General features: G+C 40.6%; 1 protein-coding gene and 1 long non-coding RNA gene across 2 annotated transcripts; both read right to left on the reverse strand.

Annotated features, from left to right (window-relative positions):
- Positions 1 to 1,457: 1,457 nt before the first annotated feature.
- Positions 1,458 to 1,732, reverse strand: LOC147838974 (ladderlectin-like; the record flags this gene model as incomplete). Its single annotated transcript, XM_087300408.1, has 1 exon — positions 1,458 to 1,732. A coding segment is annotated over one exon (270 nt), but the record flags the coding sequence as incomplete, so codon positions are not given.
- Positions 1,733 to 1,735: 3 nt separating this feature from the next.
- LOC147838975 (uncharacterized) lies at positions 1,736 to 10,351 on the reverse strand. The gene is made up of 3 exons (XR_015520824.1): positions 9,473 to 10,351; positions 2,087 to 3,966; positions 1,736 to 2,009 (listed from the first exon to the last, which is right to left on the reverse strand). It is a non-coding gene; the product is annotated as an uncharacterized LOC147838975 (long non-coding RNA).
- Positions 10,352 to 12,288: the final 1,937 nt, after the last annotated feature.

A 12,288-nucleotide genomic window follows, 5' to 3' on the forward strand; every position in this document is an offset into this window, starting at 1 on the left:
GGGAACCCCTGCCCTACAGCACCAAACTGAAATTTAGGGTGTCTGATGTCATAATCATGAAAACACAGCACACACTCTGTCTCGCTCATTAAAATAGCTTATTTCTTTGCATTTTATCATTCTTTAAAACATATGAGATAATGTAAGTACACAAGTAAGCAAAAAAATATAACTCTGTTCTAGTGGTTATTGGATGTCTTAATAAAAAAAATTTAACAGTATTCCTTTATGGTGATGGTCTTCTTCAAATCTGAATGTTTCAACACAGTCTGAGGTCCTAAACGCTTAGAATCAGGTTTCCATTAAAGGTATTTCAGTATTTTGCAGTGTTCAGCATTTCTTTTGCTATGACCAGTCCCCCCCAGGCCTGCTTCTGAAAAACACTAGCACAGCATGGCCATACCACCACCAACATTAACCATTGGGATGGTATTGTGCATGTGGCAAGTGGGAGCTAGTTTCCAGACATGATGCTTGGAAATGAGATTCACAAAATCAGTCTGACAGGTGCTCTTTTTCACTTCCAATTCTTCATGTGTCTTCACTGAGAAGAGGCTTCCATCTGGGTACTCTAGCATAAAGCCCAAATCAGTCAAGTGTTGCAGAGATGGCTGCCCTTCTGTAAGCTTTGACTGGGTGGTTATTTTTCTTTCTTTCTTTTGAGTCTGTGTGTGTGCTCATGTGAACATTGAGTTTAGGAGAATGTTTTTTTGTTGTTGTTGCTGTTCTTTTTAGCTCGAAAATGCATTTTCATTAAATCTTTACAGACAGATTTTAATATTTACTGACAACAATCATTCATTCATTTTCCTTCGGCTTAGTCCCTTTATTTATTAGGGTTTGCGACAGCAGAATGAACCACCAACTATTTGTACATATGTTTTAAGCAGCGGGTGCTTTTCCAGCCGCAACCCAGTACTGGGAAACACCCATACACACTCATGCACTACGACCAATTTAGTTTATCCAATTCACCCACTGTATAGTGCATGTGTTTGGACTGTGGGGCAAAAAGCCAGTGAAAACCCATGCAAACACAAGGAGAACATGCAAACTCCACAGAAATCTCAACTGGTGCACCCAGAACTCAAACCACCTTCTTGCTTTGAGTCAACAGTGCTAACCACTATGTGGTGCCCTGACAACAATCAGAGAGTTGATTCATCTGTTTTCACATGTGTTCCACTTTCCTCAAAGTTTTATGCAGTAGGTAAAAATACCCTATTTTTGATAATCCTCATATTGAAAACTCAAGTGCTAAAGAGAATTTATTGAATTAATTTATTGAACTTTCTCTACAGATGCACAAATATTGTACCATGTAGTAATAGTGATTTAATTGAGACCATTCGCTTTTCTTTGTATAGTAAATACCAATCAGGCTAATTTTAGATAAGTATTTCTGGACAGTGCAAAATAAGTTCCAGGGGGTAATTTTTCATCATTTTCAATTACAGTCACACTAACACGGCACAAGCGGTTTAGCACACAGATAGCCCATGCGGGTCAAACAGCCCTGATTGTTCCAGCAATGGTTCGATGTCCAGTTGATCTCCAAGCAGTGCTCAGACCCGCCACTAGGCTCTCCTGAGCACCAGTTGGTGTAACCATAAACCGATCCATCAGACCACAACCACTGTCCATCTTGTTCACCATCATGGCCACTAATCCAGCAGCGTTCAGAGCCCGGCACCAGACTCAGCAGAAAATCATTCTCCACTTGATCACTTGATCATTTTTCAGTTTTCGTGAATCCACCAGAGGCTGCTGTGTATGCTTTTTCAGATCTGAACTTTATCTCGTGAGTGGCATTCAAGAGTTCACACTTAGCTGATGATTGATTATAAAGATTGTTTGGCATGCTGTTCCCTGAGCTCATAAGATCCTCGAGCCTGGGGCTCCCTCCCGTTTGCAAGGTGAGAGAGGAATTTGAGCTCAGAGAGATCTGGAGAACTCCCCTGCTGTAGTAGCTAATGAGATAGTGATTGCTCTTAAGAGGTAACTACTAACTAGGAGCATGTCTATGGTGCCGATTTAAGTCAATTAACTTAAGTTGCATGTTTTTGGATGGTGGAAACCGGAGAACCCGGGTGAAACCCAAGTGAGCACGGGGAGAACATGTGAACTCAGCGCATGAATGTTGGCTGGCTTGGTAAGGACTAGAACCAGTGACGTTCTTGCTGTGAGGCAACAGTGCTAACCACTGGGCTACCGTGCCACCCATCTAGGATGATAAGTAGGAGTGAAAGCGGGAAATCTTCAAAATGAAGATGGCTGTTATATGAAACTTAGGGTATTTATAGTGGTTTAGGAATTGTCTGATCGGTGAATCATAAATCAAATAATGTCGCAAGCAATCATAAGCACGTGATCCATAAATTCACTAGAAGTCGCTGTCAACTGACCGACTGCTACTATCCAGAAAAAAAGTCCTTGTGACTGCCTGATCTTTCACACGCTTTCAGATCTTACCACATTCTCATCCTGTTATGTACTTGTTTATTATTATTTTTAGTTTTACCTGCTTTCTGGAACCATTCTTCTCCAAACTCAAACCCCATAGTCGCCGTCAACTCCTCTCTGCATATCAAATCCGCCGATGTACATGGTGCGCTACTGGCCAAACTGGTAACAGCAGAAATGCCGTCCACACGGAGGTAAGCGGTCAGCCGGCAGCGCTGAAAGAAACATCAGGCATCACCTAGTGTTCATTTTAAAGACAAAATTCAGCTACATGTAGCTCTGGCTACTTAATTCATGCTCTCCAGAAATGTAAACAGGGGTACATTCTCACAATGAGTCTGTGTTTGTAAATACTGTATCACATCTTGTACCATCACCTGACAGAATGATTTATAGCTAGTTGGTACTTGCAACTCAGGGAGGCAAACAAAGTCTTTTGTCAGAGGATCAGGAAACTGCTAAAGTAAAAATGATTACTGGCAACAAAGCATTTTGATCTCAAAGTTCTGAGGGAAAAAAAACATATTAAAGATCAACATACCTTCTCAGGTATAAATCTGATTACTACTTCTTACTTGTCCAGTATTCATCAGAAGAAACTTTACTGCAGAGCATAAATCCATTCCTGTTAAAACGCAAGCTTATCAAGGTCTTCAGGATTACGAGAAAGCTACAGGAGTGTTAGCTTGAAGGTCGAAGCTACGAATGTCCTAAGGTGATCTCCCACATCATTATCAGGGACACCTCTAGAACAAAACTTTATACTTAAAATAAATTTACCCTATGCATGTATTAAGGCTGAGTAGCAGATATGGCCGAATTAAACTAGGCCTTACAAAAGCTACAGAGAAGATTATTTTATTACATAAGAAAGTCTATGCCTAAAAGAGGACTCTAGGTTTCCTAGAGACACGGCTGGTAGCTTTATTTAAAAGTCTGAAATGTGTTTTATTGGAAGACCTTCAATGACATCGAAGATATAGCACAATATCATCAAGGTGAATGAATATTTGATCAAAGCAACTGAATAAAAATCCCTCAATTTACTGGCAAAGACATGCAAGATGACCTGATGAAAAGTGTAAAGAATGTTTCAATGCAGAGTATAAGAACATTGCACAAGTGCCCACAAAAAAAGGCAAGGTTTATGAGTTGAAGATCTCCATCTTCAAGGTCAAACACGGATATGGGTGAGTCTTGTTATCGGGATGCTTTACTGTAGTAGGAAGTGGAAATCCTAAATTTATAAAGGAACTCGCGTATTCTCTGAAGTATCAGCATACAATGACATAGAATGTGATGACTTCGGCACATAAACTGAAGCTTGATGATCATTTTACGGCAGAACGATCGAGAGGGGTCTGGATGCAGACCTGGTGCAGTGCAATCTGAGCTGCATCCAATACTTTTTAATGCGCCCACCTAACCCCTAACCCTACCTGTCACAGTGACAACACTCACTCCATTGTGTCTGACATTGCATATTGCGTGATGCAATCTTAGCTTGCAGCTTGCATAATTAAGGTTGCATGCAAATACTATTGGAACAATCACCCCGAAGAAACCTACGTAGGCTCATTCTGAAAACGTACCTTTTTTTTAGCGAATTGTGTAGTCAGAGGAATGTATGACTGTATTTCCTCTTTAAAAGGAAAGCTACGGGGTGGTATGACGGCGTTTGTTTTCATGCTTACCAGCTGACTGCTTACCTGTGTGGACGGTTTTGCCGCTGTAACCAGTTTGACTAGTGGCGTACGTTGGAGCATTGGAAATGCAGAGTGGAGTTGACCGTGATGACTGGGTTCGATTCCATTTAAGAATGATTTCGAAAGCAGGTAAGACAAATACAAGAGCCAAAAAATAAATAAATAAACGAGTAAATAACAGGGTGAGAATGTGGTAAAATCTAAAAGCGTGGTAAAAAATCAGGATGGGCTTTTCTTTTTCTGGATTGCTTTTTAAAACTGTCGGTTGGGTTTAGGTAAGTGGGTGGGCGGGTCAATTGAAACAGTTGGGTTTAGGGAAGCAGGTGGATGGGGGTATCAGTTGGTCAGTCAGTCGGCAGCAGCCTCTTGGATTTAAGCAATAACAATGAACAAGGAATGGAGGTAAGGACCAAATGAATGAAGGAATAACCAAACTAATGATAAAAGGAAGAACCAAATGAATGAAGGAAGATTTAAGAAAGAACTGAATGAAGGAAAGAAGGATTGAACAGGACCTAATGAAGGAACAAACGAATAAATAAAGGACAGAATGAGCACACAATGGAAGAAAGAAAGGAAGGAACGAATATAGGAAGATAACTGAATGCACTAAAGAATGTTATGTTTACGCATTTCTTCAAAAACCTCATGCAAACGCATCAACTTTTCACAGTGTAAGGCCTGATTCACACGGGGATTCATTGTCAATGCTTGACAGAGGTTGTGTCTGAAGTTGGGGCTGGTGCAATTATCATTGCAGCATCAGGCAATTAAATTAGTCAGTAATCGGCTACCGTCTTAGCTGGTTTGTTTGCATACAGCGATCTGATTAGCTGACGTTTCCATTGGCGCTTAAGAAGTTGAGAAAAACCCAACTTCTGCAGCAAGCAATGCCACTGAAGCAGCACTGATGGCCCACACTTCCGTTTCGGTAACTCTTGATGTCAACCATTTAAAGTGAATGGGAAGCATTGACGCTAAAGCCTGATTTATACTTCTGCGTCAGGTGACCGGCGTAACCCACGGCGCATGCAACGTGCGTAGCTGTGCATTTATACTTCTGCGCGCTGTCTCTGTCGGTCTGCATTAACACTTCCGAAACGCTAGTTGGCAGTGAGGTGTAAATGTTCCTCTGTGTCGAGTTTCTTTGCTGCTTTTTTGCGTTTCCTGAACACTTCCGGGATGTACAAGTGGCTCAAACCGCTCATTTTGAGGCAGGAACCGGCGGACGTGCAACAACTTTAACTATGAGGTAAACACAAATAGCATACGCCGGCGTTTGACGCAGAAGTATAAATCAGCCTTAACGCCCCATGTGAATGGCCCGTAAGTCTCACTACTCAGTACTCTTGAGCACTTTTAAATCGGTTACTTTTCACTAATACTTTGAGTAATATTTACAACAGATACTTTTACTCTACTTGCACTACATATTTGGGCAAGTAATGATACTTTTACTTAAGTATGATTTTTCAAAACTCTTACCACCACTGGCAAATAGCACCTGCCAGAGAAACTTGAGATCTAAAAAAGCATACAGTGGCCTTTGATTTCGCAAAAACAAAAACTGCAAAGAACACAAAAACGTACCTCCTGGGACGTATTTGGGACTGTCCAAAAATGTATATAGGGGAACGGAATCAGTATGAGCCTGGGTTGAAAGAAACATTGAGATATTAGTGTATTGTGGCAATGTGAACCCTGAAGATTATCAGTCATCTTGAATGTTTGCAATTAAGAAGTGGGCCAGGAGTCCAGAAGAGTCTATTTCTGAAGTGCTGTAACTTACTACTCAGCATTTTCATTCAGAATACAGAATGAGTTTAAACCTGCTACTGTAAAACAATTCTGAATTTGATGCCAGAAACAGCTCACATAAATATTAATTGATTACCATTTTGTGGATGTCCAAGGCCCACCATTGTTTCAAGATGTTATTTTCCCTTTCAACAAAGAAGTTGGCTTTCTGTTACCATCTATATGATTTATTAAACAAACATAAATTCAGACAGCCCAAGTCTCCAGCAAATGCACGATGCACGAAAATGAATGTTAATCTCCCGGAAATTGCGCCTCTCCCTACCGGTCCACAAATATGTTGCGCACCCCTCTCCGCCGCATCCCTTCTCGCTCTTCAAACATGTTGCACGCACAATTTTACAGTCGTGTAGTATAAAAAGTTAATGATTTATTAACATTTTTGTTTGTTTACATTTTTGTTGTTATATATGATGTAACATTCTGTTGCATACCAAGATCATGCTAGATCACTTTATTCATTCATTTTCCTTAGGCTTAGTCCCTTATTTAGCAGACGTTGCCACAGCCGAATGAGCCGCATAACTATTCATGCACACAAAAGCAGATACTGTTTTTCTGCAAAAAAATCAAGGGACACTGAAAGATTTGAGATCAGTCTGTCATTTTAACATTCAGATCAAACTCTTAGGTACTTGGTGAAACATTTGGGAAAGTTTTCTTGCCCCTAAGAAAGTGATAATGTTTAGAAGAGCTTTTGAGATTATGAGTAACACCTTCTTGTCGTAGTTTATATATAGTCATGGGGTAAAGGAAACCAAATTATTGAAGGTAGTGTGGTTTATTTTCACTGCTGTAAGCTTGTGTTGTGCCCTGTAGAGAGGCAAATGACCCAGTTCAGGGGTTTGGGGTGCTGAGCTTGCGTCACTTCTTGATCTCAGCACTGAAAATAACCTGCAGCGCATATTCCTATCTGATGGAGAGTGTTCTCTTATTGCCAACAAGAACAGCTCATTATGAACAAAGCAGTTCTACAGTACTGCATGTTCCTTTTGAAGGGCCTAGAAATACCTTCCTTTTATCAAAATTGCAGAAAATCCAGTCATATCTCTTCCAGTTTTTTATTGCTGTTCATGAAATCATAAGCTATTTTTACAGAAATAATAACACAATTGTTGTTCATTAAATTTAAAATAAACTATTTTGGTCAAAAGGTGCAGTATACAGAATAAAAAGTCAAATTTTTTTTAAATATGGGAACCTTTCATAAGGTACTTGGAAGGGAGAAATGGAACAGTTGTTTGATGGGGATATTGTTAAATCATATGGCAGCTCCCATTTTCAGTAATCTTTCTTAAGGGTGTGCACTACAGACGGAAACTGACGGGTGGGGGGGTATTATAGGGTATTATTTTCGTTTGCATACTGTGATCTATTTTGTTTGAGTGCGTATATATTTTGTTCTTCTTTTCCTTCTGTAATGATAAGTTTTTTCCTCTGTCAATTCAGATAATGGTTTACATATTCATATGTAGACTCTGTAAATTGTGTTAGTAGACCAAGGGGGAAAATGGTATGTACGTGTGTATGTGTGTGTGTATATATGTGTATGTGTGTGTATATATACATATGGACATGTAGTTGTAATATAATCACTTGTACCTAATAATTATAGAAGGAAATTTTTTGTTTTAATTTCTTTTACATTTTTTTTATTTATTTTTTGCATAAGTAAAATGTGGAGGATCTTTTTTATATATTTGCAAACATTCTGTAATTGTACATATTCTTCCAATAAAAAAAAAAGGTGCAGTAAAATTGTTAGTGCTATAAAGTGATTGAGGGCAGCGCGGTGGCTCAGTGGTTAGCTCTGTTGTCTCACAGCAAGAAATTCGCAGGTTCCAGTGAGCCAGAAGGCATTTCTGTGTGGAGTTTGCATGTTCTCCCTGTGTTTGCGTAGGTTTCCTCCACAGTCTGAGGGATTAAATTCCTCATCCCTCTGTAGCAGTTGATGGCTTGTAGAATTGGATGTGTATTTAGAGTAGGGGTACCATGTTTTTAAATGATTGATTTATAAATATATGCCAAATGTGAAACGTCAGAAGTCTCTGTGAGTGTATGTTGCAAACAAGTGGCAACCTCCCGCTCTCTCTCAGGAAGCCAATACGGAAGTAACTAAAACTGCAATTCATCCAAAATTCCGCTAGTCCTGGCCACTCCTGGCTCCAAAACAGAGCAAATTTCAATTGAGCCCACTGTTAGAATGGCCAACTTTACAGCAGAAAAAAAAGGTGTTTACAGCCTGGTACGAAAAAGGATTTTTGTTAATACAGGTAATATTACCCTTCATGAAAACTGTGAGAGGGGTGATTTTTTTATAACTCATCTGTTTCCTTTATATTAAGTTATATTAAGTTTGCATAATTAAGGGCGTGGCCACTTGAGTGACAGCTAGGTCTCATTGGTCGCCGTCACGTCACCTCAGCTGAATCCTGCAGATTAGCCACTGAACTCGGCATATTTATCGTATTTCTGTGTTGTTTTATGTGGCTTTACACAGTCAACTGCCTTTTGGACTTGTTTCCCACAATTATTAGATGGCATGGCATGCTGAGTGCACTAAATTGTGCTCACAAACCATTCATGTGGCCTCCGCTTCCCATGTGAGTAAAGTTATATACTTATATACCATCTCTATACATGTATTTGTTTTATTTAAGATCATTTATCGTTTATATTTATATTTAGAGCTGTAATGCACTCCAGAATCTGACGAATTGATTAGCTGTAGGCTCTAGAACAGTCATCTGAAGCGTTGTCATACAGTGTTATGCTGGATTTCATCAATAGTCTTACATTAACTAACACAGACTATATCTGAAGTGTTTGGAAGTAATTTGCGTTTTCCTCCTGTAGAAAAACGTCATAAGAACAATGTTTAGTGGCTCAATGTATTACAGCAGTGTTTTTAAAAGTCTAAACACTTTATTGATATAGTGTACAACCAAGCACAAGTGGTCAGAATACAAACGAGTCGCAGGTGATGAAGTATTGAGCATTTCTCCCAAAGTAAAGTGTGTCTGAACCAGGTCCAAGCTAAATGCCAGCAGGTGTCTGTAGCTCCGCTCACTCTCCGCCTCTTTGCCCTTGTTTGGTATCCCGCCGTGTGTGTGATGACGCGTGACCAAAATGGCGACGGTTGGCCACGCCTACTTGTGGCTTCTTTTGCGCTCTTCAGAAACCTATGGGTGACGTCACGGATACTACGTCCATATATTTTACAGTCTATGGTTGCAAATTAAACTTCCCTATGAGGACAGATAAAGTTAACCATCTAACTAACTCCGAATTGGGTGTGTGGATGAGAGTGTATGATTGTTTTCCAGTACTGGGTTGCGGCTGGAAGCGAATCTGCTGCATAATACTGTAAGGATCCAAAATATCAGACCCTGAGAACTGTTATGGAATTTCATTAGACAAGAGAAGTGATGAAGAAACCAGCTGGTCAACTGTTCTATTCACATCACTGTTGACAATGCAAACACAGGCCCCGTTTACACTAGTACGTTTTAGTTTTAAAACGGCGTTGTAGAATGAAAACGATCCGCGTCCACACTCGCGTTTTACCCAGCGTTTCTGAACTGCTCTCCGTCCACACCAAAACGCTGAAAACGCACATCACGTGACCACACAGACGCTCTCGGGCAAGCGCTGCAGCCCATGTACCCAGATGAGAGCTCTGCTAGTCGGACTTCTCATCAAGCATCTCCCGCTGGATCTAATCTCACTATATTTATTAAACGGGATATTTCATTCATCTTGTTGTCTTTATCTAACGACATATTCCCTGACTTTGGGCATTGGAATCTATTACTTGTTCTCAGGTAACGTGTTTTGGCTGAGCCAAAGATAAGTTAATGATTAATGTAACCACGTACATTCTGTATATTGACTTATCGCTTGCCTTTATTTCCTATAATGTATAAACTTATTGTATGTTATACTTTTAAAATGGCCATTATCGATTCTTAAAACTGATACTCAGCAAAAGAGAGGGTGTGTTTCGTATTTTCACTGAAACTGAAAGGAGGCAGTTGTTATCGGCTCCGTTTTGTTATAAATATCCAGACAGTGAAGATGACGCTCATCTTATACAGCACGACGCCTCAACATGTCTGCTGTCTAAGTTGCTAATATTAAAATGAAAATAGGCAGTTCCTTAAATCATGTTTACATTTTATTGTTGATAAAGTGAAACAACGAAGCCAGGGTGATGTGAATGAAGTTATAAAGTACACTGTTCCCTTTGAAGATTTACCCGTGTCCTCGGTACAGTCTGCTTTTCCATATCAAACTGAGAAGAAGAGACTGCAGCCTTGATCAAACTTGCGAAGTCTGAACTTACACTGAGAAGATTCAGGACTGAACTGTGTGTTAGGCTACTTAATATTCAGGAAAAGCCCCAATCAGAGAGGCGAACATCTGCAGCCCCGCTTCCGTTTTCAGATGTCTCCGTTTTCCATCATCCACACTGAGACGGAGCAGCTGCGTTTCAGAATGAAAACGGCCTCTCCAGCGTTTTCGAAACGCTCCGTTTTCGGCGCTCGAGAACTCCGGCGTAGTGTGGACGGTTGGCGTAACCGTAGCAAAACTTATGCGTTTTCAAACTAAAACGCATTAGTGTAAACGGGGCCACAGACTGGAGAAACAGAGCTACACTACAGCAGGGGGTAATGCGAGAAAGTCACCCTTCTCCTTCCAACCTAAACCCCCCTTCTTGGCCCTTATGTTACCTTCTGATTAGAGCACATTTCACATAAAATGTTCAAGGTTTTAACATGGTGTATCTTGCAGCATTATATTCATACTTGGTATCATTTTAAATGTCTCTGTGTGATTGGTAAAGTGGTCTTACTTTTACAGTAATATTTCACTGGTATATGTTGATTTGGTTCTTGACTTCTATAAGATTTTGATAAGATGCTCTCCCTCCTCAGAGATGGTTAAGTCCTCAAATTCACCAGGCCAGGGTTTCTGTGACACATTGTCTTGAATTTATGGCTGTTTGTTTTGACTTGAGTATATAAGGTAAGATGTGCTTTAGGACGGGGGGAGATCTTGTAAAAAGACACCCCATTGCAGCATCTCTGAGACTTAAGCCTGGTTTATACTTCTGCGTCAAGTGACCGGCGTAACTCACGGCGCAGGCAACGCGCGCAGCTGTGCATTTATACTTCTGCGCGCTGTCTCTGTTGGTCTGCATTAACACTTCTGAAACGCTAGTTGGCAGTGAGGTGTAAATGTTCCTCTGTGTCGAGTTTCTTCGCTTCTGTTTTGCGTTTCCTGAACACTTTCTGGTTGGACAAGTGACTCAAACTCGCTCATTTTGAGGCAGAAACCGGCGGACGTGCAACAACTTTAACTATGAGGTAAACACAAAACAAAACTTTCCATCCGGAGCTCCTTCACGGGACTCCACACTTGTAAACAATCGCTACATCGGGCTCGCGCCATTCGCGCGGCTCTCAGTCCCGACTCGTCAGCGCTACCAAGCCGACCAATCACAGAGCTTGCGCTACGCGTTGTTGTGATGTGTAGTTAAATTTTTTGAGAGGTGCACGTCAGTGACGGCGACAGCCACGGCAGAGGGCTATGCGTCAGCGCCCTAGCATACGCCGGTGTTTGACGCAGAACAATAAATCAGCCTTTATGCTGCAATGTACTTCTCTGGTCAGGTATGCATCTCTAACTCTTTGATTTATCTTTGATTAATTGATGTTATATTGTTAGTCTCATTTCTGAATTGGCTTCCTGATGATTTATTATGTAATTGGCAGAATATAATTTTACCTGACAAATAAAATGTTAAGTTTGGATTAATTCTGGAGTTTTGCGAATTCATTGTATCCAGTAGATTATGCGGAGTCTCGTTTCCTTTATAGTATGGCATCAATTGAATTGGTTAATAGGCGCATTTGATTATTGTTAGCCATAGCGTCCCACATAGCAAAATTTCTCTGGCCCAGCTCTGGCCCACACAATCAGGTTTTGCTTGGCCCACATGCCGCAGTGAATTACGGTACATGACTGGACCAAATCTGGCTTCCAGACAAGGGCCAAACACAGACCATATCTGAGCCAAGTCTCAGCCAAGTTAATAAATCATAACTGGGCCTGAACTGGGCCAGATAGGTTGGTGTGTCACGATTGTAATGAAATTGATAAACCCATGGAGTGATGCGCTTTAGGCACACTATGGGCATGCTTTTTCTCAAAGTGACCTAATTGGTAGAAATTTTTTTTCTTTACTCAAAAATGATTTTAGTGTATTTTAAATGTGGGTCAAGACTGGCCAAACTCA

Source organism: Danio rerio, chromosome 21 (genome assembly GCF_052040795.2).
Source record: "Danio rerio strain M-AB ecotype USA chromosome 21, GRCz13ab, whole genome shotgun sequence".
Taxonomy (NCBI): domain Eukaryota; kingdom Metazoa; phylum Chordata; class Actinopteri; order Cypriniformes; family Danionidae; genus Danio; species Danio rerio.